At 32.0% G+C, this 27072-nt stretch overlaps 1 protein-coding gene across 1 annotated transcript; it reads right to left on the reverse strand.

The window, feature by feature from the left end:
• Positions 1 to 1827: 1827 nt before the first annotated feature.
• Positions 1828 to 6810, reverse strand: LOC149224294 (zinc finger protein CONSTANS-LIKE 16-like). Its single transcript, XM_089386076.1, has 4 exons — positions 5923 to 6810; positions 2597 to 3089; positions 2188 to 2418; positions 1828 to 2055 (listed from the first exon to the last, which is right to left on the reverse strand). Exons 1-4 carry the CDS (start codon positions 6672 to 6674, stop codon positions 2014 to 2016), a joined length of 1518 nt encoding a protein of 505 aa, XP_089242202.1. The 5' UTR covers positions 6675 to 6810; the 3' UTR covers positions 1828 to 2013.
• Between the last annotated feature and the right edge of the window lie 20262 nt (positions 6811 to 27072).

Here is a 27072-nt window from a genome sequence, read left to right on the forward strand (position 1 = left end):
ATTTGGCTACATGGACCTTTCTTATCTTGAAAATTAAAACAATAAAATATAAGAAGAACTAAAAATAGAGAAGCATATGAGCATGCATGCCTATTTCCCTCAAGGAGATGGGATCCTTATCGCTCCTAAGAGGAATTTCGAGATCAAGACTATGTCCCATTTGCCTTTCAATTCTTGCAAGCCTATGATCCATTGCAATTAGAAGTAGTGATTCAAATTCAAGATAATGTCTTCCTTATCTCATTATGATCTACAAGCACTCACTCTAAGAGAAAGTTGAGCTGCCAACAAATATCACAATGTACATATATTGATTATCTCTTCCCTTGGTATTACCTACATCAAGAACCTAATCTACCACTTCAACAAGAACCTTAGTGTTTGTAAGATTGTACCACTCATTGGAGAGCTCCCTTTCTACTTGAGTGATCTCTTTCTTAGTGTTTGTAAGATTGTACCACTCATTGGAGAGCTCCCTTTCTACTTGAGTGATCTCTTTCTGAATGGGTTGAGGGGTCATGTCTTCATCGAATAGTTGGACATTAGGCTCAAGTTTGAGCTCTAGAGCTATCTCTCTCTTGGTAATATGCTACTCCGCACATTACTCTAGCTCTTTTCGTTGTGAGCCCTCACGCCTCACAAATAACACCTAGAAGCTAAACCATCATGAGACTTATGATAGCTTAAGCATCATAACTTGGAACAAGCATTGAGTTAGAACTGAGTTTAATTAACGAGAAAATCTCAACATACCTATGTTCTTCAAGACTCTTAAGGCTCCAGAGGACACTTACTTAAAGGACTACAATGTGCTTCAAGCTTGCATTAGTGGAAGGGTGGAGTGCCGAGGTTTAATCATCTAGAGAACAAGAGTGTCAAAAGGGAGAATGCGACAATAGAATAAGAAGGGGAAACAACCATGATTTGCCAACATTTCCCACCTATTTTTTATGGTGGAAATGCTACATAGTTGGCTAAAAATCCATTGCACCAAGATGAAGGTGAGGCACCCATTACATGTTTCAAAAAACCTAAATTGAGGAATAACCTAGTCACTGGCCACAGTCTATTATTAGAAGAGACCTATTTTTTCCACTTCAAGCCACTCCATGTGATATATATCCCTTGGGAGTGTGTGAAATCTCATCTTGGTTCCCATTGAATGCTGATCATTGAATGTTAGATGAGTGATTGGACTCTATCTATTAACTGAATTCATGAGAAATGTATTGTCAACAATATAATCTAAGCGAAAATTCAATAAAATCCTCTTAGCTCAGGTGACAAGGCTAAGTAATGAATGCTATGCAAACTTGCCTAGTAATACAACCTTGAGGGTTATAAATAGCTTGATTAAATTTTTGAAAAAACTTGTTAGCAAGGGAAAGCGCAGCAACACTCCCCTAAAAAAATATAATATCATTATTAAATTAAATTTTATATATTATTAAAATAAATATTTATATCAATATTTTAATTTAGATTAATTCATATATGAAATAAAAGAATATAAATCAAAATATAATAATATTATTTATTTATATAAATAAATTTGGAGGAAATTTACCTGATATGAATGTGTTAGTGTTTTTACAGGTAGATTGTATATTCTCAAGTTGATACATTAAATGTTTACTTGTTCAATAATTCTGTGATTTCAAAACAACCTATTAACACACACATTACCACCTAATGAATATTGTTTAAAAAAACAAATGCTGAAAAGAGAACATGTTTGAAAGGTTATTGCATTATCATGAAAAAAATTGGAAGCCCACTTAATCCACCAATAGGAAAAAAAACCATACAAACACTTACAAAGTAGGCTAAAAATGAATCAGTGTCTAACTCTACATTCTGAAATTAATTAAAATTGCTGGTTAATATAATACATAATTGCTGCTCCTGCTCCATATATTACATAATGTGTCTCCCTCCTTCCAGCTTGCAGAAGCCGAAAACGCAGTACTAACTTGTGCTAGCTGCTGCTGCTATTATTATTTATCGTCGTCATCAGTCACAAAACATCCCTGGCGTTCTCTTCACGAATCGACCCTGCAACCGATGACACAGACACCCACATCTTCATCTCGATACTCACCGTTAACATTAACACCAACGATAATAAGAGTATGGTATTGAGAGTTTAATGCAGAGAGGAAGGAGAGAGAATTCAGGAAATAAAACCTTCATTCGCGGACGCTTCTCGGCGTTGAGCTTACGAACTTCGTATCTGATTTTCTTGGAGAAAAGTCTGGTGCGACGCTTCTCTCGATACCTCAACACTCGAGCCTCTCTTCCTCCTCCAGCATTCCTGCAAGAATCTTCTTGCCCTCCTCCTCCTCCTTCGATTATGTTAAGTTGGGCACCATTATAGCTCAGGCCCAGCTCTGGAACAAGCCCAGCGTCTTGACATCCCTGTAACATGATAACAATACAGATTACAACAAACTTCTGTAACCATACAGATTATATTGGTTGCCTTCAATAACCTTCACAGTACGAGTTTTTACTTCAATGAATGTATTTTATAAACCCCAGGGATGTATGAAATTGATGCTTTGAAATGTGGAGGTGATGATAGAAGGGCACTTACCCCTCCGTCCGAGTTACAGTCGTGGAGAGAAGCCCAGGGTGAGCCTCGGTCTGACCACGCCGTGAGCACGTCCTCGTAATTCAGCCTCAGCGACACCAACTTCGTCTCGCTGTACATCGCCTGCCCCGCGATCAGCATCGAACCCGGGTCAAACTCCATCTTGATGTCTTGATAGTCATGCCCCTGGTCATCCGACGCACCTTGTGCCATGCAGTACTGATCCCCGAAACCCGTGCCATCTTCTAATTCCTCCTCCTCGTCTTCATGGTACTGATCCAGGTCTAACTCGATGGTGTCCCACGACTGATCTGGTTCATCTGGTTCCTGTTTAGCCTTCAGGGCCACATGATGATCGCCCTCGTCTTTAGGTTTTGAGCAAAGGTCGTCGGATCGATCCTTGTCATCTTCAGCCTTGATAGTCCTGTTGTTCAACAGGCCATTGTCGCCGTCTTTCTGCAGCCCGGGATCCTGCCCCTCATTTATCTTCACATCTCTGTATACAACAAAATTAAACAACACATCTCAGAACATAAACAGAACTAAGGTTAATTGAATTTAATTCGTCTTTTGATGTGTTTATATAGTAAATCATTCTTCTCAGAATTATGTTGATAGATATTTTTTTGATGTGTTTATACAGTAAATCACTCCTCATGATTATGTAGACAGATATTTTTTCTGTCATTATTATTTTTAATCATAAATCTTGATCTCATAGTTATACATTTTATACATAGAAAATGTTAACAATTTTTTGTTAGTTGTTTTCTTATTTTACTATCTGATTATGTAGACAGATATTTTTTCTCTTATTACTATTTTTAATCTAAATCTTGATCATGTAGTTATACATTTTATACATCGAAAATGTTAACATATATTTTTCTTTTATATTTACATAATATAATTATGGAATTACTATACAAATGCTCAAATAACATATTTTACATTTACAGGTGGGGTAGCATGACTGGGATAAATTATTTTCAATTTTGATGAAAAAATTGAAATTGATTGTAATCAGGGGTTAAGCAACTGGGAAAATAATGCCTTATAGGCATATGGATTATTATAAGGACTCTTTCTTGCCAAAGAAGCAAACATCTAAGATTTGGTGATGTTTGGAGATTTTCATCTTGTTAAACATCACCTTGTTTGTGGATCATTGCCTAAGATTGCAAGTTGTGAAGCATTATTGATAGAATTAGAAATATGAAGCTTACTTTCTCTACTATTAGCTTTTTTCATGTGTTGACAATGAACAAATTTTGCTGTAGATAATGTAGCCAATAAATATGTAAACTTGGACGGATAAATCCTAATGAGAAATGATATTCCTTCCCTCACAAACATTTTTAACAATGGGTCTGCTAAGCAGTGTAAATTTTGTTTGTATCTACATGTTTTTTGGAAAATCTACCCCTTCAAAGACTATTTTACGGATAAATCCTAATGAGAATTGATATTCCTTCCCTCAAATATTTTTAACAATGGGTCTGCTAACCAGTGTAAGTTTTGTTTGTATCTACATGTTTTTGGAAAATCTACCCCTCCAAAGACCACTTGTAAATTTTGTTTGTATCTACATGTTTTTGGAAAATCTACCCCTCCAAAGACCACTTGTCCTTCACCAGAAAAAAATGGCTAATAATTTTCGAGAATAAAAACTTTAGTAAAGTGATATGTATAACTAACTTCAATGAATTTTTATCATATTAATGAATCCCATAAATTTCAAAAGAGAAAAAATAATACTAATAAAATACATTAACCATATTTACTAGTTATAGAAAAATGTGAACCAGGTTTAAATATAATACTTATGGAGCAAAATTTCCAAAAATTTGAAAATAATTAAAACTAACTTTTGAGTTTCCAAAATTTCGATAAGGGAAAGTAGATACTCCGTGGTCTATAAATAATTTTGGTTTGTGTATAAATCTTGTTATTAACCGGTATCAAATTAGAAAAAGACGAGATACAAGTTTAGCAGAGATACAAGTTTTCCCATATTTCTAATTATAAATAATATTTTTTTTTCAATTAATTTTTAACAATGAGTTTATTATGCATATAAATTTTATTTATATCTATATTTTTTTGAAAAATGATGATTATTAATGTTTATTTAGATAGATGAGGTCTATTAAACTTTAAGAAAAGAAATTAGTTGAGACTCTTTTAAAATATTATTTCAATAATCAAATAGAAGAGAGAGGAGCCTTCCAAGATGGCTATAGTTATCTTGATTGAAATGGTATTTTAGTAGAAAATGTATTCTTTCCATTACAACTATTCCTTAACAATGAGTTTGCTATGCAGTGTAAACTTGCTTTTTGAAAAATCTAAACCTCTAAAGACCTTGTGTCCTTTAAGAGAGTAAAATGGCTAATAGATTTTGAAAATAAAACCTTTCATAAAATTAAATATATAAATTACCTCAAAAGATTTTCATCAAACCGCAGACAATTTGAAATAATACAATACTCTAAAAATTAAAAAAATAAATAAATTTACATAACATAATTATAAAATAATCATATAAATAATTAAAAATAATGTGGTGTGATTCTACCTTTATGATTTCACATTTACCTAATACAATTATGTAACAAATCTCATTTTATTAATCAATATTATAAAAAATAATAATAATATTAATAAAATACATCAACCAAATTTACTAATATAATATAATTTGGTAATTTGGACACCAATTAGGAAAAATGGATACTTCCTGACTAGTATAAATAATTTTGGGTTTTTGGGTGTAAATCTTGTTATTAAACATTATCAGAACCAGAAAAAGACGAGGTACAAGTTTTCCAGTAGTCTATAATTTTTCCAGTGCCAGAGAATAGTATACAACCAGTTTTTTTGGCCTAATTTTGTATTTTTCACTGTAAATCCTTTGAGTCGATATGATCCATGACTAATGTCAATTCGATAAATTTTGAACATTATTTTTTAGATGTTTATTGATTTTTAAATTCTTTTAGAATTAGAATGAACATTACAGAAACTCATTTAGAATAAGAAAAAATGTTATTCTAAAATAGTGTAAATATAAATTATATAAATAAGTTAATTATTTGTTCATTCTCTTTTCATTTGATATTCTATTATAGTATTAAATAAAATAGAGACACGATAATATAGTCAGCAAAAATATGTTCAAAAATATCTAAAATACAGTATTTTTAAAAGAGAATTTTCTTGGACTTTATCAGAAAAAACAATTCCGTATAAAACACTAGCGGCGATCTAAGCTTAAAAGATAATTTAGATTTTTAAAAAAGGTAGAGTGCAAATTTTTTTGGCCTTACCTGCACTGTAGAATCCGCTTGTCGTCCCAATTACCAGTGGAAAATCCCAGCACGCCAAGACCCTCGTCCAACCCGTGCCCAATTATGCTTTCCACGTCCATGTCCATATCGACGCCAAAGCTTGACAGATCCGTCTCAGAATTCAAGAACTGATCTAAATCGCAGCTCCCCAGGTCGGCTCCGCCGCCTTCGCCCTTCAGCTCGTCACCACCTTTATACTGCTCAAACACCGGGCACTCCACGACGTCGCGCGGTCGAGACCCACAAAGCTCTTCGGCCATGGGCACAAATGTTGGGACCTGCGGCAGCAAGTCATCGTCTTCCTCGTCATAATCATCATCGTCGACGCGGAGATTCAGATTGATATCGCCGGCGGAGGATTCCGCCGGGACGGGGACCGCCGGGGGATCGGCCACTAGCTCGTCCTTGACGCTCCCCACCTTCGATTTAAACGACCTCGGCCCGACGCCATGGGGATGGGGTCGGCTACTGCGGGCGCGTTTCCGGGTACCGGGAAATATCAGGCCGTCATTAAATCCAGCCTCCACCTTGGCGCAGCCCGCCGCAAATCGAACCCGCTCGTGCCTTCTTGCCACGGCATTTGCACTGTGGACAGCCCCGTCGCATTTTTCGCACAGGTATGCCTCATCGGCGGCGCAGTACCAGCGGGCTCGCTCCCGCAGGCAGACGTCGCAGGGTCGAGCGGTGCGGCCACCGATGGCCTTAGCCACCATGCCCTTCTTCGCCTTCATTCATTCACAATTACAACCCAAAAATATCCTCTAAATCCTCCTCCAAGAGTCCTCTGAATCCTCCGCCAAAAAAAAATAAAAATCTCCGCAAGTTCCAACACAGAAGTCCACAAAATGAGCTCGTGAACAGCGTTTTCATTATATATTCTGTATTATCTGCCATCATACCCCTGGATTTATTCCCGCACCCTTATCTGCGCCTTACTCGGGCTCCCATTGGTTGAAGCACATGGTACCCTGCCACGTCAGCACGATATCTGTAATCCCGTTTTGTGATTGGCGCGGGCAAATTCTCTTTGACACGGGGATATAGGCGGTGGACGTTACATCCGTTTCACAATAATTTGGTCTTGGATGATTGTGTCCCTGTGGGACCCACGAATTCTGACGTGGCATTGACTGCGACCGTTGGGCCCGTCCTCCTGTCAGCGACCCCGCCCCCACTCGTTAACTATTGTCCTTCCAAATCTCTGTTTACTGCCTTTTGGATCTCACTTTTCAGTCACGAACAACTGCTACCACATGGTGTATAGTGGCTTACAGTGTTTACCTCCTATCAAAGTTGGCTGTTAATAATTCATATATATTTATTTTTAGAATTACAAAATTTAAGATAATTTAAATGAAATTTAATTATTAATTATTATTTGTGATGAAAGTATAATCTATAGTTAAAAATTAACTTTTCCATTTTAATATAAAGGAAAATGAATTATTAACTTTTCCATTTTAATATAAAGGAAAAGGAATTATGATCGAATCATAATTTATAAATTTATTAGTTAGATGTTAAATATGGTTTTAATAATGAATTTAATTTTGGAAGATATTTTTTGGAATATTTATATATTTTTTATATTTAAGTTTTTGTGATCTATAATGAATTAAAGAAAGTTTTTTGGTAAAAATTATATAGGAGAAATTTTCTGTCATTATAATGAACAACATTTGTTGGTTTCAAAAAAAGTATCTTATATAATTTATACTGAAAGACTTTGTTTAATTTATATATTTGTTAATTAAAATTCATCATAGAAATAAATATGGAAAATCTGATTTAACAAGAAAAATAAATAGTATTAAAATATTCTAGAAAATTCCAAAATAATATAGTAAAGTCAAAATAAAAATAAAAATAAAAATAAAAAAACTAACTACCATTTATATTATAAAAGTTTTATAACTTATCATAATTTATAAACTTATTTTCTATATTTAACATGATAAATGAAAGGCATTAACAATATAATTTATAAGAGTCATAATTCATAAATTTATTAGTAAATTTTAAATATAGTTTTAATAAGATGATTTTTTTTCCATAAATAATGTTTAATGTCTATTATTATTTTTATTTTAGTGAATTTAAATTCAGCTTTAAAAATGTAAGAGGTAATTTGAAACTTTTTATAGTTTTATTTTTCTATTTAAAAAATATTAAGAGAATGTAATGTCTCTATTGTAGGAACTTAGGTTTCACATTCATAATTTAATAAGGTAAAATATTGTGATGAAGGTAAAATATTGTGATGATTATTAATATATTGGCATTTATGATTATGCTTATAATTACTAATAAGTTTTTATAGTTATACATACCTCAGACATCAAAGAATAAGTAGAAGGTTACAAGGTTTTAAAGCAATCTAAATAGTTAGTTTTCAATGAGTCATAGCATCAAATGAGTTAGAAGCAAAGGGTTCGAGGTAACACTTTTCATTGTCCATTCACTAGAGAAACTATTCTCAGGAAAAGAAAAATGGTTTACCCAATGATGATAACATGTAGACACTTATTTTCTAAAAAAAAATACAGTGTTTATAACATTGTATATTCACATGACAATAATATCTAAACTATAACAAGTATTTTGATGAGTTTTGAGTGTGGAGTCTCTGCTGGTCCCGTGATGACAAGTCAAATAAATGTGTGTTGTAAACAACCCTTCTTCACGAGTTTGAGCATGGAGATTCTGTTGGGCTTGCGATGACAAGTCCAATGTATGCACGCTATAAACCACCCATGGATTTTCATCCTTGGTCATTCTCTACAAGGAACGTGTACATTCCAAGAAAGCGAGCACTGCACCTCTGCTCTATGCCTAGCCTTGCTTAGCAACACCAATTTCATAGATATTACGCTCAAGAGATAAGTACTCTTACCATTATTCTTGAAAGTAGAGTTTGCATAGGAGTCCTTTTATATTTAAAAGAAGAGAAAGTAGCCTTTTGCTTGAAGAAAGGTGTATATAAAAGTTTGCATAGGAGTCCTTTTATATTTAAAAGAAGAGAAAGTAGCCTTTTGCTTGAAGAAAGGTGTATATAAATATCGTGTGCACAATTTATACAAATTAAAAGATAAGTAACCATGTCGTTCAAGGGTATTTTATATAAAGATAAGTTAGGGATGTTGTTTTCTTGGAAAGAAAACACACATGAACATGCACACAAGAAGATTAAAGAAACCATGATATTTTCCATGAAAATTATGTATGTAAATTTTTCTTATGAAAAGAGAAAGAAAATAAGTCATTTCATTTATAAAAAAAAAGGATTACGGAAAATTTATGAGAGAAAATGAGATTATTAATTCCGTTAGAGATATTAGCATGATTCCTATAGACTCTTAATAGGAATATGTGCACAACAATAATATCCATTATATTTGAGTTCTTGAAATAAATTTCTATGTTAGTTCTTGAAAATAAATTGTTAATTGCATGCATCATTGTATTAGATTTCAAAGTGAAATGTCTGTACAAACATTATCATATTAGATTCTTGGAAAAGTGAAAAGATTTGGCATGCATTATTGCATGTGTGTTTAATGCACAAAAATGACAACTAATTGGGATATATTTTCTTGAAAAAATTAAAAAGAAAAGTTAACTAGATTAATTTTCTGGGAAGGGTATTCATGAATTTGTATGTATATATTACCCATGTTGTATAGTTAAAGGCTACAAGGATTTGAGTGTAGAAAGATTGCATAGGAATTTGTGCATGAATTGTTGAAAAATAAAGATTGTTTATTAAATCATGCATATGAAACTTGTTCATACAAAAAAAGAACGCATGCTTGTTTATTAAAAAGATTAGGTGCATTGAAGTATTGTGTTGGAAAAAACACATGTTGCATGCACACAAGGGACTTGTCATTGTGATATCGAAAATGTGTTTTTGAGTGTAATAAAAAAAGTTATTATGTTAATTTTATTGAAAAGAATAATTTCTTGAAAATATTGTCTAGCTAGATGAATTGTGTTAATTTCTTGATTTAGGTGCATAATAGGTTAAGTTAACCTTGTTATTGTTGCCTAGTGTTTATGCATAAAACATGGTTATCTGTGGTGGTAATTTCTTGAAAGGGAAACATGAGAAACTTGCATGTAGAAAGATAGAGAAAAAAGGTTATATTAATTTTCTTTTGAAAAAGAAGTATCCATTTGTTTACATGAAAAAAAAAACTAATGATGGTAGAACTCTAAAGAAGAGAATATGTGTTGTGTACAGTAAATAAGGGCTACTATGATAGGCTCTTGCACACACAAAAATAATCATTGTGTTATAGAGATATGTTCTTTGCATGGATAGAAGAACTATTGAGCTATATTTCTTTAGAAAAATTATATGTGATTACTTTTATGCTATCATAACTATTATCTTAGTTTCTTTTGGAATAAGATGTATATGCATGCAAGATTTGTGTTAGTATTCATTTGGAAATAATATACATTCACATGCAAGAAATGACAACATGTTGTGTTAGCCTACATTGAAAAAGATTCTTTTGAAAGTATATACTTTTGCACACATATGAACAACATTCATTCTGTTAGATTTATTTATGTATTTGCATGCACCAAAAGTAATAGTTGAAGGGCTAGCTCTGTTGATAAAATTTATGTAATTCACATACATGATGTGCTAGCTTACTTTAAAGGAATGTCTGAAAATTTGTAGTGATTTGTCTTTCAAGAATGTGTGCTTATGCGAGGGGAAATATTAGTTAATATGGTATTGTTTATAGACATGCATTGATGGCTATACACTTATAACTAATGCATATGCAGTGTTGTTAAAGGAAGCATGTAGTAATAGTTTATTTACATTTCATGTATGCCTTGAATGGATGTTGAAGAATCACTATTAAAAATTGATTATTGGTTGATTAATACTTTATGCAATCATGATATCAAAATAGGCTGACGAAAAAAATGTCAGGAAATGATGGTGACTTGTGCAAAGGACATATTATGTTTAACATTGTGGTAGGTAATAACTAATGGTTTATGTAGATGAGTGCGAGTTGCCAGATGGTCCACTGATGGAACAAAAAGGCCACAAAGATATAAAATTGAATATTTGTGGGTAAATGATATCAGGATGATTGTAATAGCTATTAGTTAGATATGTTGTATTTAAATGATATTTCCTTGTAAGATTTTAGGACAATAGTTAAGGGATGGGCTCCCTTATAAACCATTGAGTGAGGGGTGAACACCCTCATGAGTTTTTAATAATAAAATTAAACATTTGTTGGTTTTCACCCAACAGGGTTTCAAGAGTATATCGGTGTTCAATGATGTATTGTGTGAATTTGATGATGTTGATTCTTTGCATGATGTGATGTTCATAATATCAAATATGTGATCAACTAATATGGTTAAAGGAATCATGAAATGGATGGAAGGTTATATCAAAAAGTTTATGTTAATATGCTACAACAATAGTTGTTAATAGTTATGTAACTTACTCTTTTTAATGATGAAAATTACACCTAATAGTTAATAAGGAATCTAGAATAATAATTTGGATAGTTACTCGTGGGTAAATTGTGTAAATTTTGTCTAACTCCATACATTTTCATGTGAGGTTACTGACGGATGTTACAAGTGGTATCAGAGCTGAAGGTTGCAGCACTAGCGCCTTTAGGAAATTTTAAGCATAAAAGTAATCGAGGTATGATACTAGTGGGAATAAGCTCAAGTATGAGTCTAACAATATACATATTGATATATGTAGTAGACTAATTTTGACTTGAGATGCATGATGCATGTTTATAACCACATTGAAGAGTAATAAGTAATAAAGTCTACTGCAAAAATGTGTTCATGACATTTGAATCCCGTTGAGGATAAAAGACAATAAAATATTTGTTGCACCTATGAACAACTTGATTACTCACTGGTGAAAGTGAGAATCAACTATAAACCTTTGCAAATATGAAAATATTAATGATACATTTAATGAACATGACTAAAGTTACAATGCACTACTAATAAAGAATAAATGCATGAATGAAAAAGATGAGGAATTTCCTTGAAGAGGAAGATAGAGTGTTTTAAAAAGGACATTGAAAGAACCCCTTTTGATGTTAAAAATAAACCATGAGTCAAGTAGTGAGACTTGACTGTAATAGCTAGTTGCTGATTGAGTTTTGTCATGGCTGATTAGTTATTGTTGTAGGACTAACTATTAAAACTTATATGCATGAATTGGATTTGATTTAAGCTTATTGCAAGTTGTAGACAAGTGATTATGGTAGTTACTTCATGTACCGGTCTGTTGGTAACAATACACTATGGGAATTGGCAATTTTGGATTGTTACCCTAACTGTTATTGTCATTCACACATTAATGAACATTGTATATACTTTTATGCATGACAATATAGTATGCATGAAAATAAAATTATTGTGAAAGTGAATATTTATTTATGACTAACGTTGATGATGGGATTAAGCAGGGGTAGGTTAACGACAAAAAGAAAACCTGTGAAGGTAAAATGTTGCAATGCGAATTGAAACCGTAAGTGAGAAAGTGTAATGTTATGATATGCATGATTTTTTTATTTGGAAAAATCAGAATATATACCACCTGCATGCTAGTTATGTTTCCTGTTAATCTAGATATTGTGGACCCATGCTGAGGGTCAAGTATAAATGCATGGTGTACATAAATGTTTCTTCTGTTTTAATAATAATGTGCATATGGTTCATTATGTAAATCACTATGGGAAAGAGTGATAAAAGATAATTTTACATGCTAAATAGTCATGGAAAGTTGTGAAATGCTAATAGGCCTTAGGTTGATGGTGATTTCATGCCCACAGGGGTTCATGGAGCTTTCCTGCCCAAATTTCCTCTCCCTAGAGATAGATGATCTCAATAAGGGAAGATAGTTGGCCAAGAGGGAGCAGAGGGGAAAAATCCCAAGGCACCTCTGTTGATTTTGGAGCCTGTTGGAGCACGCAAAAAAATTCCTCATTGACGGGACGTTGTCAGAGGAATAGGCAGGATGCTGTAACAATGAATCCTGTATTGGAGCCTGTGTGGTCATTGGAATTCTTGAGCTGGATGACCAATGGAATTCCAGAATGGACCTGGTATGGTCTCTGTTAGAGAACTATTTAGATGTGAAAATGGCTCAATCTGATTGTGGAAACCAGTTCCCATGGGTTGGGAGGAGCATTATTTTTCCATTGTGGTTCTCATAGTAGAACAAATTAACTAATAAGTTATGTGTTGTGTTAAAAATGAATTTTCTATATAATTGTGTAAATATTTTATGTACATCTTGATAGGAAAGGAGCCTAGTGCTCGGTAAGGAATTATTGGTAGTGTATTTCCTTTATTGTATTACCAATCTTATGAATGTCTCTAGCAAGGGCTAAGACAGTTTGCACTTGATGCAATTATTGATCATTTCGATGATTGAAGAGCTAGGTGCTCTTTGAGTACTTTTAGAAGTACTGTGTGGATGTCTTTAGCGGGAGCTAAGACAAAAGACAATGTGCACATGGTGTAGTGATTTATCATTTTGATTATTAGAGTGTTCGTGCTCTCTAAGTACTTGTATAAGTACTGTGATTAAAATATCGTCTGACATTGCATAATTGATTGATATTTAAAAGTATTTAATTTAATTGAAAATGTCATGACTAATATGATTATGTTGGATTTTTTTAGTGATAGATTACATGGTGCTTGTTGTTGGTATGTCAAACCATTGGAGTGCTTACATAAAAGTGACCATGACTTCTAGGAGTAATTGGTAAGTAATGGTAAGTTGGTATATAGATTTTGTTTTTCTTCTATGAATTTTAATAATGCCCAAGTGATGGAAAGTAGAACTTTCATACTTTTGCAGCTATAAATGCTTATGATTATTGATTAAACATTATTGTTTTTACTTATTGGTATTTCGTAGAAAATCAAATTCTTCATTTTGAAGGGGAAGGATCCACTTTTGGGTTATTCAGATTACTATATCATGATAAAAGTTAAAGTCTCAACAAGAGATGAACACCAAGGATGATGTTATCTTTAGGGGGGTATGTAATATCCCTACCTCAGGAAATTACATTTGACATTCATAATTTAATAAGGTGAAATATTATGGTGAATAATACATTGACATATATGCTTATTTTTTTAAATATTATTATTATTTACCATGTTTAATGAATTAAGAAGTTGTTAGGGTTTTTGTATAGCTTGTAACTAATAAGTGTGTTTATAGTTATACATACTCCAGACATCAAAGATTAAGTAGAAGATTATAAGGTTTTAACACAATCCAAATATTTAGTTTTCAATGAATTGTAGCATCAAGAATAAGTTAGAGGTAAAGAGTTTGAGGTAACACTTTTTATTCTCTATTCTAGAAAGGATCTATTCTCAGGAAAATAGAAAGGGTTTAACCAGTGATGATGGCATATAGACATTTATTTTCTGAAAAGAATACAATGCTCACAACATTTTATATTAACATGACATCATTATCTAAACTTTTGGTAAAAACCACATCATAAGAGTTTTGTTGAAAATGTTTGAAACATGTCGACAAAACTCTGATGATGTGATTTTTATCGAATTTTTTCTTACTTTTCATAATATGTATCACATAAGACTAAATTTAATTAATATCTAAAATATCACAAGTATTTTGACAAGTTTTGAGTGTGGAGTCTTTGCTGGTCCCATGACGACAAGTAAAATAAATGTGTGTTGTAAACAACCCTTCTTGATGAATTTGAGGGTGGAGATTTTGTTGGGCTTGCGATGACAAGTCCAATGTATGCACATTGTAAACCACCCATGGATTTTCATTCTCGGTCATTCTCTGCAAGGAAGGTGTAGATGCCCTGAAGGAGAGCACTACACCTCTGCTGCATGCTTGGCCTTGCTATTTAGTAGCACCAATTCCATAGATATTACACTCAAGAGATAAATACTCTTACCATTATTTTTGAAAGTAGAGTTTGCATAGGAATCATTTTATATTTAAAAGAAGAGAAAGTAGCCATTTTCTTGAAGAAAGGTGGATATAAATATCGTTTTCACAATGTATGCACATTAAAAGATAAGTAACCATGCCTTTCAAGAGTATTTCATATAAGATAAGAAACCACGCTTTATTGAAAGGAATTTTCATGGTAAAAGATAAAGAAATCACATTACTGAAAGAAAATTGCATGGTAAAAGATAAAGAAATCACATTACTTTAGTGAAAGAAAATTGCATAGTAAAAGATAAGTTAGGGATGTTGTTTTCTTAGAAAGAAAACACACATGAACCTGCACACAAAAATATTTAAAAAATCATGCTATTTTTCATGAAAAGTATGTATGTAAACTTTTCTTATGAAAAGATAAACAAAATAAGCCATTTCATTAAAAAAAAAGATTGCCGAGAAATCATGAGTGAAAATTGGAGTATTAATTTCCTTAGAGATATTAGCATGATTCCTATAGACTCTTAATAGGAATATGTGCACAACAATAATATCCATTATATTTTAATTATTGAAATAAATTTCTATGTTAATTCTTGAAAAGGAAATATTAATTTCATGCAACATTGTATTAGATCTCAAAGTGAAATGTCCTTACATACATTATTGTATTAGATTCTTGGAAAAGAGAAAATATTTTGCATGCATTATTTTATGTGTATTTAATGAACAAAAAGGACAACTAATTGGGATAGATTTTCATGAAAAAAAGAGAAAAGTTAATTAGATTAATTTTCTTGGAAGACTTTTCATGAATCTGTATGCATATATTACCCATGTTATATAGTTAAACGCTGCAAGGATTTGAGTGCAGAAAGATTGCATAGAATTTTTGTGCATGAATTGATGAAAAATAAAAATGTGTTTTTACGTGTAGATAAAGAAAGTTATTATGTTAATTTTCTTGACAATATTGCCTTGCTAGATGAATTGTGTTAATTTCTTGATTTAGGTGCATAATAGGTTGAGCTGACCTTGTTATTGTTGCCTAGTTTTTATGCATAAAATATGGTTATATATGGTAATTTCTTGAGAGGGAAGCATAAGAAACTTGCATGTAGAAAGATAGAGAAATGAGGTTATATTAACTTCCTTTTGAAAAAGAAGTACTTGTTTGTTTACATGAAAATAATAGCTAATGATGGTAGAATTCTAAACAAGGGAATATGTGTTGCGTACATTAAATAAGGGCTATTATGATAAGCTATTGCATGCACAAGAATAGTCATTGTGTTATAGATATATGTTCTTTGCATGGATAGAAGAACTATTGAGCTATATTTCTTTAGGAAAATTATATGTGATTGCTTTTATGTTATCATAACTATTATCTTAGTTTTTTTTGGAATAAGATGTATATGCATGCAACCTTTGTGTTAGTGTTCGTTGGAAATAATATACATTCGCATGCAGGAAACGACAACATGTTGTGTTTGCCTACATTAGAAAATATCCTTTTGAAATTATATACATTTGCATGCACATGAACAAAATTCATTATATTCATTTTCTCAACATATTTGCATGCACCAAAATTAATAGCTGAAGAGTTAGTTATGTTGATAAATTTTATGTAATTCACATGCACAATGTGTTAGTTTCCTTTCAAGGAATGTCTAGAAAGTTGTATTGATTTGTCTTGCAAGAATTTGTGCTTATGCGAGGGGAAATATTAATTAACATGATATTGTTTATAGACATGAATTGATGGCTATACACTTATAACTAATGCATATTCAATATTGTAAAGGAAGCATGTTGCAATGGTTTATTTACATTTCATGTATGCCATGAATAAATGTTGAAGAATCACTATTAAAAATTGATTATTGGTTGATTAATACTTTATGTAATCATGATATCAAAGTTTGCTAACAACAACAATGTTAGGAAAGGATGGTGACTTGTGCAAAGGACATATTATGTTTAATATTGTGGCAGGTGATAACTAATGGTCCATACAGATGAGTGTGAGCTACCGGATGGTCCATTGATGGAACAACTAGGCCACAAAGATATAAATATTAAATATTTGTGGGTAAATGATATCATGATGATTATAATAGTTTTTAGCTAGATATGTTGTATTTAAATGATATTTCCTTGTAATATTTTATGACAATGGTTAAGGGATGGACTCCTTAATAAGCCATTGAGTGAGGGGTGAACACCCTCACAAGTGTTTAATAATAAAATTAAACGTTTGCTGGTTTTCACCCTACGAGGTTTCCAAGGTATATCGGTGTTCAATGATGTGATTGCTTATTGTGTCAGTTTGATGATATTGATTCCTTACATGATGTGATGTTCATAATATCAAGTATGTGATCAACTAATCCGGTTAAATGAATCATGAAACGGAAGAAAGGTTACATATATTTTTTTATGTTAATAGTCTACAACAACAATGGTTATTAATAGTTATGTAACTTAATCTTTGCAATGATGAAAATTCCATCTAATGGTTAATGAGGACTCTGGAATAATAATTTGGATAGTTACCCATGGGTAAACTGTGTAAAATTTTTCTAACTCCATGCATTTTCATGCGAGGTTATCGAGGGATGTTACAGAGAATTATTTCAATACCACCATAATTTTTTTGAATTAAAAGTTTTGAAAGGTTGGTAGTGTGACAATTTTTTGAAACTAAATCTAGGTATACACTGAAAAAATCTAGGGGAAAGTGCTTTTCATCTTCAAACCTCTTAGTACAAAGGTGACTCTTTTATCCCACAATGTTTTCGGGATTGATTTATACTCACTTTCACGGTGGAACTCATAAGAATTTGTTTTTATTTTATTATTATTATTTTATTCTTTACACTAGTCAAAACATCGAGATACTTTTTATTCTTTAGAGTAATATCTTAATTTCATTTTTCCTTAAACTCTTTATTACAATATAAATCCTCCTTAAATTTTGATGTATTTTAATATTATTCTTATCTTGAAATATGATCTATTTTTTTATTCCTTAATGGTTTAGCTAAGATTGACATCCTTATACCATCCTACCTTGAGCCAAAGGTGGTGTTGCATAGAGTTTGAACCAATTTTATTAAGCATTTTTTGGAAATATTGTTGCCATTGATGTCAAATATAGGGGGAGACTACTTTTGTTCAAGATAAATATTGGAAAATGAATATTATTGGAAACTTTTGTTTTTAGATTTTCGATGCCCTATTTGGACACTCTATCATTGAAGGAATTTTAACTCCAATTATATTTCTCAAATGGGAGCATAGGATATATGGTTGGAAATATTATTCAATACCTTTCCAATGGTATATGACACTCCTTGTAATTCCATAGGAACGAGGAGATATGAAATATTTCGTTAGGATGACCCAATCAAAGTACAAGTAAGCTAACTCAATTAGTTTTACAAGTCAGCTCCATAGGTGAACATACAAACACTATAAATAAACGAAATTTGAGCACATTTGAGCTCTAATCCAAGCAAGAAGAGGTTTAAGATTTAAAGATGAGATGAAGAATAATTTTTGGGGAGATTCTGGGAGTTTAGTGGAAGAAAAAATGTGATTTATGGAGCGAACAAGCTACCTTGGAATTTTCTTTATAACTTTACTTTTGGAATGTTTTATATTATGAAACTTGGAGGAGCAAGAGGGAACATCTTCATGTATCTGTGGTTAAAAATTTAGACCTTGGTTTTCTAAAATTTCAAATATATACTTTGAGGAATTTAGGACTCCTAAATGATACTTAAATCTTCTTCAAACATGTCAGTTTGTGATTTTCGCTATTACTTTTCTTATGGGATGTTTCAAAATGTGAAATATATATAGATATAGATATATATATATATATATATATATATATATATATATATATATATATATATATATATATATATATATATTATATATATATATATATATATATATATATATATATATATATATATATATATATATATATATATATATATATATATATATATATATATATGGTTAAAATTTCAGATCTTGGTTTGCTATAATTTTCTAGATATGGTCTAAGACAGTTAGGTTTCCCAAATGCTCATAAAATCTACTTCAAACATGCCAACTTGGTATTTTCTCTATAAATGACTTTATATGATATCTCTAAATTTGAAATATGGAGGAGACAAAGAAGAAATATCAACGTACTTGTAGTATAAATTTCAAGCCTTGTTTCCCTATATTTAAAAGATATGATCCAAGGAAGTTAATATTCTTGAATGATCCTAAAACATGCTTCAAACATGTTAGTTTGATATTTTTCCTATAACTCTATTTATGAGATGTTTAAGGCTTTGAAACATTGAGGGGATAGAGAAGAGATCTCTAGATACTCAAGGTAGAAATTTCAAAACCGTATTTGCAAAGTTAGATATGTGGCATGTTGGGAAAGTTCACACTTGAGAAGAATCTAAAAGAAACAAGTTTTGAGAGAAGTATACTTGATGAAGGAAGAAGTAACAATTAGAATTGGTGAAGGAAGAAGCAAATAATAACCTAGTGAAGGAAGAAGTGGCAAACATACTTAGTGAATGCAAAGAAACTAATAGACATTGTGAAGAAGCACACAGATTCTGTGAAGTAGGAACTAGTGCCTATAAATATATGCGTTAGTAGGGATTGGTGTCTCATGCAAGTTGATGCCTAAAAATATTGCAGCAATGGGACCAATGTCTCTTGTAGGTTGGTTCTTTTCAAGAAGTAGAGGGGATTGGTGCCTCCTGTAGGTTGGTGCCTACAAAGCATTAGAGGGGATTAATGTCTCCTATAAGTTGGTTCCTACAAATAAGTCAAGGGAATTAGTGTTTCTTGTAGGTTGGTGTCTAAAAATAATTAAAGTGGATTGGTGTCTCCTATAGGTTGGTTCCTACAAGAAGTAGTAGGGATTGATTTCTTTTGTAGGTTGGTAACTACAAAGTAGTAGAGGGGATTTATGTCTCTTCTAGTTTTTTCCATAAAAAGAAGCAAAGGGGATTGTTGCCTCTCGTAGTTGGTTCCTACAAAGCAGTAGAGGGTATTGATGTCTCATGTACATTGTAGAGCCTATAAAGCAACAAATATGATTTGTGTCTCCTATAAGTTAGCGTCTATAAAACAACAGAGGGGATTGGTGTCTCGTGTAGTTTTGTGCCTACAAAGTAGCATAGGGTATTGATGCCTCCTATAGGTTGGTGCATACAAGATATTTCATATAAATAAGTTTCATGGTTTTCTCCCATAAGGGTTTTCACATATGTTTTGTGTTACTTGTTCATTTTATAAGGTTGATGCTTTATGATATTCAAATATTTAAATAAGTAAATTTTTCATTATAATGATTCACCTCCCTTTCAGTATAATTGAAAATTCCAACATTCCTGTATATTTGATGGTGATTGAGTTTTTCTCATACATTAGGTACGTATCCATAGCCATGCTCTCAATGAGGGAAATGATAACTTCTATAAGGAAGATAGGATAGGGTGCATTTCCTTTAATTTTGAGATTATAAGTTATAAAATTCTTTTGGATCTATTTAATCTTACTCTATAACACTCTATAGATACTAAGTCCCTAAACCTTGCATCCATGTAGAATAAAAGGTGTAACAAAAGTCTCTAAGAGAAGTTTATTTTTTATCAACCCATATCCAATTATTCATTATTTACAAATGTTTTCAAGCCTATAATCAACTTTCTACCCTCTATTTATCCTTATCTCAATGTTATAAAGCTATTTGAGCTTGTGATGAATATTGATTTTGAGATATTTGTATAAAGGAACTTCTTCCAAGTTGGTGTTGTCATATACAAAAGTATCATTGGTGATTTTTTTGGATTTAATTATCATGACTTTTGTTTTGTTGGTATTAATAGTCATAAACATATTGGTGTACAAATCTTGAATAATTCTTAGTTGCTTACCAATATCACAAAGACTCCTTACTATAAAAACAATATCATCAACATAAGGAAAAAGAGTGATGACTATAGTAGCCATAGTTGGGCCAACATAACTTGTGTCTTCAAAACAATTTTCTAACTAATTAATGTGTGTGCCAAAAAAGGTAGGGGAAAAGGGATAGTCTTTCTTGACTCTATTATTGCAATTAATTTATTTTGGCTAGTGCTTATTATTCCTAAACTTAGAAACAACATTCTCATACTACCTTGTCATAACAACCCTCAACTCAAAAGGAATCTCTATCCCTTCCAACCTATTCCAAAAATTTGTCTTGGGTATCATGCTAAAATATTTTTGAAGTCAATGAAACAACATAGGAAATTCATTTTATTATTTTGGCACTCCTTTGCAATGACCTAAGAGTAACAATGTGATTCACATTTGAATGATATGGCCTGAAATTGGTTTGGCCTTTTACATTTTTCATGGATTTCTAACCATAGGCTAGTTTTCTTTTCAAATTTTTTTTTTTGTACAAATTGGCTAAAATGAGGCTAATCATAATGACCCTATAATTAGAGGGAACACTTTTATCCCCAAGGTTAGAAATAAGTACGCCAAAGCTTCACATGTAGGGTTTAGTGAAGGGTTGTTTCCCTACTAAATTGAAAAGCTCATGCTCGTGAGGGATGATGATAGGCCCTCCTATTTAAAAATAAATAAATTGATAGCCTTGAATGTATTTAGCTTTCCCATTTGTGAACCACTTAACCTTAGAATCTCTAATGTCCATAGGAATAATGGTGTTCATGGCATCATGGAATCCATGAAAGGTTCTTAGGGTAGGAATTTTAGTCCTTCAAGGAAATCATATTATTTTTTTTAATTTTATGAATTAGAGTTTTCCTCCAAAACTTAGATTTATAAAATAAGAATTCTAGTATTTCAAGGGAATGATATTATTATTATTTTTTAATTTTATGAATTAGATTTTTCCTCAAAAAACTTCCTAAAATCATTTTTAGACTCCTAAACTATTATTTATGACAAGTTTTCGCCTATACTACATTGTAAAGTGTCTTTAACTTTTCTATCAATAATAAAATAATTTTACTTTTATATTGGATTTCTTTGGAATATATTAACTAATAATTGTAGTTTCAAGTATAATGTTGTAAGAAAATAATGTTATCTTAACTAAGGTTCAAACACAAATGTTTCTTTCATTGAAAATTTGAAAAGTAACAAATTCAATAAACAATAAAAATAAATTCAATAAACGATAAAAACCACTAATAAAATCCAAAGAAAAGAATAGAAAGATTTACACTAATTCAAATAAATGGTAGAAATCTGATATTAAGGAAAAAAACCAAAAGCATTTAAGTGTAAAAGGAATCTATCATATTTTCTGATAGAGATGCTAAAGAAGCTATTCAGAATGATACAAATATGATTAAAGAGTATCTAATACCCTCTTGAGGTTCTGATAGAGATGCTATGGATAAGGATACAAATATGATTAAAGAGAAATTAAAAACCCTCTTGAAACTAGAATGAAGAAGTTCAATGAAGAAAAATAACCTCTTTATGGTTAAGTAAAGTAATACAATGGGATGGATGGATAACAAGAAAGAAAAATCACATCAATGAATGGAATGGATAGTAACAAGAAAGAAAAGACATCCTGTCAACTTACAAGGACCGGCCAAAACTTTTCAAAGGAAAGTCCCATAGTTCAATATGCCAAAGCTGTTAGTTCGGGATTTGTTTATTATGCAATTTTCAGCTAAACAGAAAACAAAAAATAAATGTTTACATGGAGCAATTTCAATGTTTCACCCACGTTTACAATTTTTTAAAACGTGTTGTGCACATAATTTAAAAAACAATAGATAAGATGAACAAGTTAGAGTAATTTACTTAATATAATTGATACCATATATAATAAATATATACATTATTTATTTATAATATATTATAAGTTATGCTTATAAGGAACCATGTAAATTATGTTTACTGTGTTGTATTATATAAAATTATTAAATTTGAAGTTGAAATATTTTATAATTTAAATTCAAGAAAAATATATATATTTATTTGAAAATATTAATAATTAAATTAAATTTAAATGTTTAAGAAAAATAATTATTATCTTTTTTCTATATTTACAAATAATATAATAAATTAAATAACTTTAAATTTTTATATTTAATTAATTTTATCATTAACTAAATATAATTATAAATATATTTGAATGTGTACTAATAAGAAAAATAAAATAAAAAAATAGAAATATATAAATATAAACATGCATAAAACAAAAATAAATTGATACAAAAGACGAAATATATAAATATAAAAATGTATAAAGCAAAAATAAATTGATATAAAGAATGAAATATATAAATATAAAAATGCATAAAGAAAAAATAAATTAATACAAATAATAGTTAATATAAATTATTTTAATAATAAATAAAATTTTAAATATTTTAATAGAAGTATAATAAAATATGTGATTTTTTATTATTAATTAATATTAAATTAATATAAATCTTATGTGATATTTTAAATGAATACTAATTTCATTGCCTAATACAATTTCATTTATATGCTTTTAAATTAGAGGAGGAGTGGTTGAAGTATTTTGGGTTTTATCTAAAACCTAATTGCTACAACAAAGAAGATTGGCTCTGGTTGATTGCCAAAGTGGAAAATCATATAAAAACTAGTGTTTTTGATGATTCTCTAGGGCTTGACATCTTGTTTTAATCAAATCTATGCTAGAAACACCTTGTTTTAATCAAATATGTGTTATAAGCCATTCATGTATATTGGGCTTCTTTAGCTTAGATACCAAAAGGCATTTAAAAAAAAATTAGAAGAATCTACTCAAATTTTCTCTAGGTAGGAAACCAGGTATTGGGGATGCTCCCTTGGGTCAAGTGGGACCAAATTGCCTGTCAAAAGTGTTGAGATGTTGGGGCCTAAAAATCATTAATCTATTTTCAAAAGCCTTAGTTGCCAAATGTGGTTGTTGGTTGGTCTCATCATACATTCTATGGACGTTGGTGGTCACTTATAAAAATATTGCTCCCATATCTCTAGAATATTAGATTCGAAGGGATGATAAGCCTAGAGAAAACATATCCATCATTTGGAGGGTGATCCTCAATTATTTTGATACCATCAGTAGTGGGCTAGCTAGGAGGATTGACTCCTAACAATGATACAACTAAATTTCTTACTGTTTTAAGTCAATTTCCCTAGAATAAATACCTTTCCCCACATGGAGCACTCAAATCGAAAATGATTGAAAAATATCGGCCATGGGCCTATTTTGACAAAGCCCCAATAAATATTGGTGATGCAGGAGCATTCAGCCCAACAATATCATTGTATTTTAGTAGACATAGGGGGTCTTGTGTTTTAAGGAAGTTGGTTTCCTAAGTATTGAATTAATGTAAATATTTAAGCCTTTGAGTGATTTTAATGAGAATAGGAATTAATTAGATATTGTGAGACATATTTGTAAATGTTCTCAAATGTAGGAGAACATGAGAGGATTAGGATTAGTTAGGAATTAGTTTGAGGAAACTATTGAACAACTGAAAAGTAGTTGAGGAAAAATTCCTCAACTGTAAAGAAACTGCTAATGATGTATTGAAAAGAAAAAAAGAGAAGAGGTTAGAGAGGGGGGAGACAGGTGTGTCTCTAAGCCTATGGGAAAAATAGGAAGAGGGGCCACTAATTAGAAGATCAGGCCAGAGAGAGTCAGAGAATATTGAGAGTCTTTTTATGTGATTATTTGCTGTAAATACATAACCAGAAATTTAATTCCAAAAACTGTGTGAATGTGCATTTTGAGCATCGAATGATGAGTTATGTGTGTGTTAGATATTCTGTATAACAAATATGTATGCAGGCAGAGTTCGACAGAATACACAGTGGAGAAGCACGTGACAGTGGATCGAAAAGGATCTTTGAATCCATTCGAAGGATTCAAGCAAAGCCTGGAATGATAATGATTTGAGGAACCCGTAGAGGAAAGCTCAGGAGGGAGTCGCGCAGCAGAATAGCGAAGACCCAGAACCTTTTGAAGAAACCCGAACCACAAAGAAAAATTGAAGAAACAGCGTAAAAACCAAGTGAAGCGGAAGAGCAGAGAAGTGAAGAATCAGCGCATAGTAGCCATTGGATCTTTATGAACAACGGCTAGGATTAAATCGCATCAGTGGGATCCTTATGGAGATATCGAAATCGGGCCTTGGACAAGTGCGATGAGTGATCGCCGATTGATCGAGAACCATTGGATCAGAACCAAATCAATGGTCATGATTCAATCACAAATTAGAAATCAACAAAGTCAAGTGACAGGGACAATAGGAATGAAATAGTGCGATGGCCGATACGCCGATAGCGATAAGCGCCGATCACCGATGAAGCGCTGATCGGGATCGGGGAGTGAAATGCGACAAACAATAAGAGCAGACCTGATAATGTAATTAAGTGCGGTTAATTATGATTTAATTTCTGGCGTTATCGCATATTGGAAGCGGAAGGGTTCATGTGTAGTGAGACCGCGAAGAAGCAATATTGCGATTGCGATAAAGGGATATCTCGGAAACTGTGCAAAGCTCGTATTAAAGCAGAAAAAGGTATGAATCACATGATTTTGTGTGTATTTATGTTATAAAGGTTTATAATAGATTAAAGAGCTGACATGAAGGGTTTATGGGTTAAGTCTTTGAATGACCCAAAGTAATAAGGTTTACGGGACTTGGATATATATATGCGGCATTAAGAATTAACAAAAGGTTAATGAAGGGTTATGTGGAGTTATAGAGTCCTGATAGAAAGGAGGATTAATTAAGGGAAAGACTGGGCTATTGTAATGAATTTTTCCGCATGAGATTTATTAAAGGGCCTTAACCATATAAGTAATGAGGATTTAACTCGGCATAGAGTTAACAATTCCTGGGACAAATGTGATTATGCATTGTACATGCATATTGTGGGTATACGCGGGGTAGCCCCTGTGTCAATTGGTATCAGAGCAGGGTTAAAGCTCTTTGAAAAAACTTAGAAAAATGTTATGTGTTAAAATGCTTTTGTAGGCAAGAGGAGATTAGATTTTAATCTGATAAATAGCAAGCACACAGAGGTGAAGTGCAGCAGAACTTGCAGATGCAAGGAGGTAGAGAACAATCCATTCAAAGTGCAGGAGAATGGTGGAACAAGATCATGCAGAGATCTTGAAAGGTGAGATGATATGTTTTTTTTGATTTGATTTGAAGATTGGAGAATGTGTGGTTTTTATATGGACACATAGGTAACAACATAAGAAGATGAGAAGGTTGCAACAATCTAGAGCGAGGAGTACCCAATTGGTTCAAGAGGAAAGAACCAGAGAAATGCTAACAGACTGAGCTCAGAGGAGAGAAGCTTAGTGAGGCATATGTAGCAAGAAGGAGACTTGTTACTGCAGAGGTAGTGTTGCAACTCACAAAGGAAATTCCACAAAAGATGTGGGTAGAATTGCTAAAGGATGAAGGAAGTTGGTAAGACTTTTTGAGTGAAAGAAGAGGTGGTCAGAACCTAGTATTTCAATTGTGATTGAAATACAAAAGGATAATTGTGTTCTTAAAAGGTGCAGATGAGTTGAAGCCTAGAAGGAGCAGAGAGAAGTGCTCAAAGGAGGTTCTAGAGGTAGAGAACCAAGTACTTTCCAAAAGACCAAGTACAGAGGAAAGCTTGGTGAGGTAAGTTGCAACAAGGAGGACTTGTTGTTGCAGAGGCTTTAGTGCAGCTCATAGTGAGTGTGAGGAACTCATAAGAGATAGAGAAGAAGATGACTACTGATAGTCATAGCAGAGGTTCTGAGGAAGACCACAGTAGAAGAAAGATGAAGAAAGAGGTTGCCAAGGAAAATGGCAAGAGGATGAGTCAAGAGGAGATTGACAAGGAAATTGCAGAGATAAAAGAACAACTCAATGTATTGAGGATGATACTTGAGGAAAACCAAAGACAAGGTTGGGCCTTGAGGAAAAAGGCAGTGAAGTGGTCTAAGCTACATAGAAGACTACAATAGAAGCAAGTAAAGTGGCAGGTGGAAGAACTCAGAGAGGTTGAGTTGGAAAAGGAAGAATCTATTGTGAACCAAAACAGGTTGAAGTTTTGGATGAAGATGAATACTTGAAGATTGA

The sequence above is a fragment of the Pinus tabuliformis genome, chromosome Q (assembly GCF_031772625.1).
Source record: "Pinus tabuliformis cultivar Carrire ecotype Pingquan chromosome Q, CPIR1, whole genome shotgun sequence".
Classification (NCBI taxonomy): domain Eukaryota; kingdom Viridiplantae; phylum Streptophyta; class Pinopsida; order Pinales; family Pinaceae; genus Pinus; species Pinus tabuliformis.

What these genes read in the sequence shown, in the direction of transcription:
- LOC149224294 (XM_089386076.1), bottom strand. Translation starts at nt 6,674, where the DNA reads ATGAAGGCGAAGAAGGGCATGGTGGCTAAGGCCATCGGTGGCCGCACC. An exon ending in AAGCGGATTCTACAGTGCAG is followed by an intron (nt 3,090 to 5,922) that starts GTAAGGCCAAAA and finishes TGTTGTATACAG; the next exon opens with AGATGTGAAGATAAATGAGG. An exon ending in ACTGTAACTCGGACGGAGGG is followed by an intron (nt 2,419 to 2,596) that starts GTAAGTGCCCTT and finishes ATCATGTTACAG; the next exon opens with GGATGTCAAGACGCTGGGCT.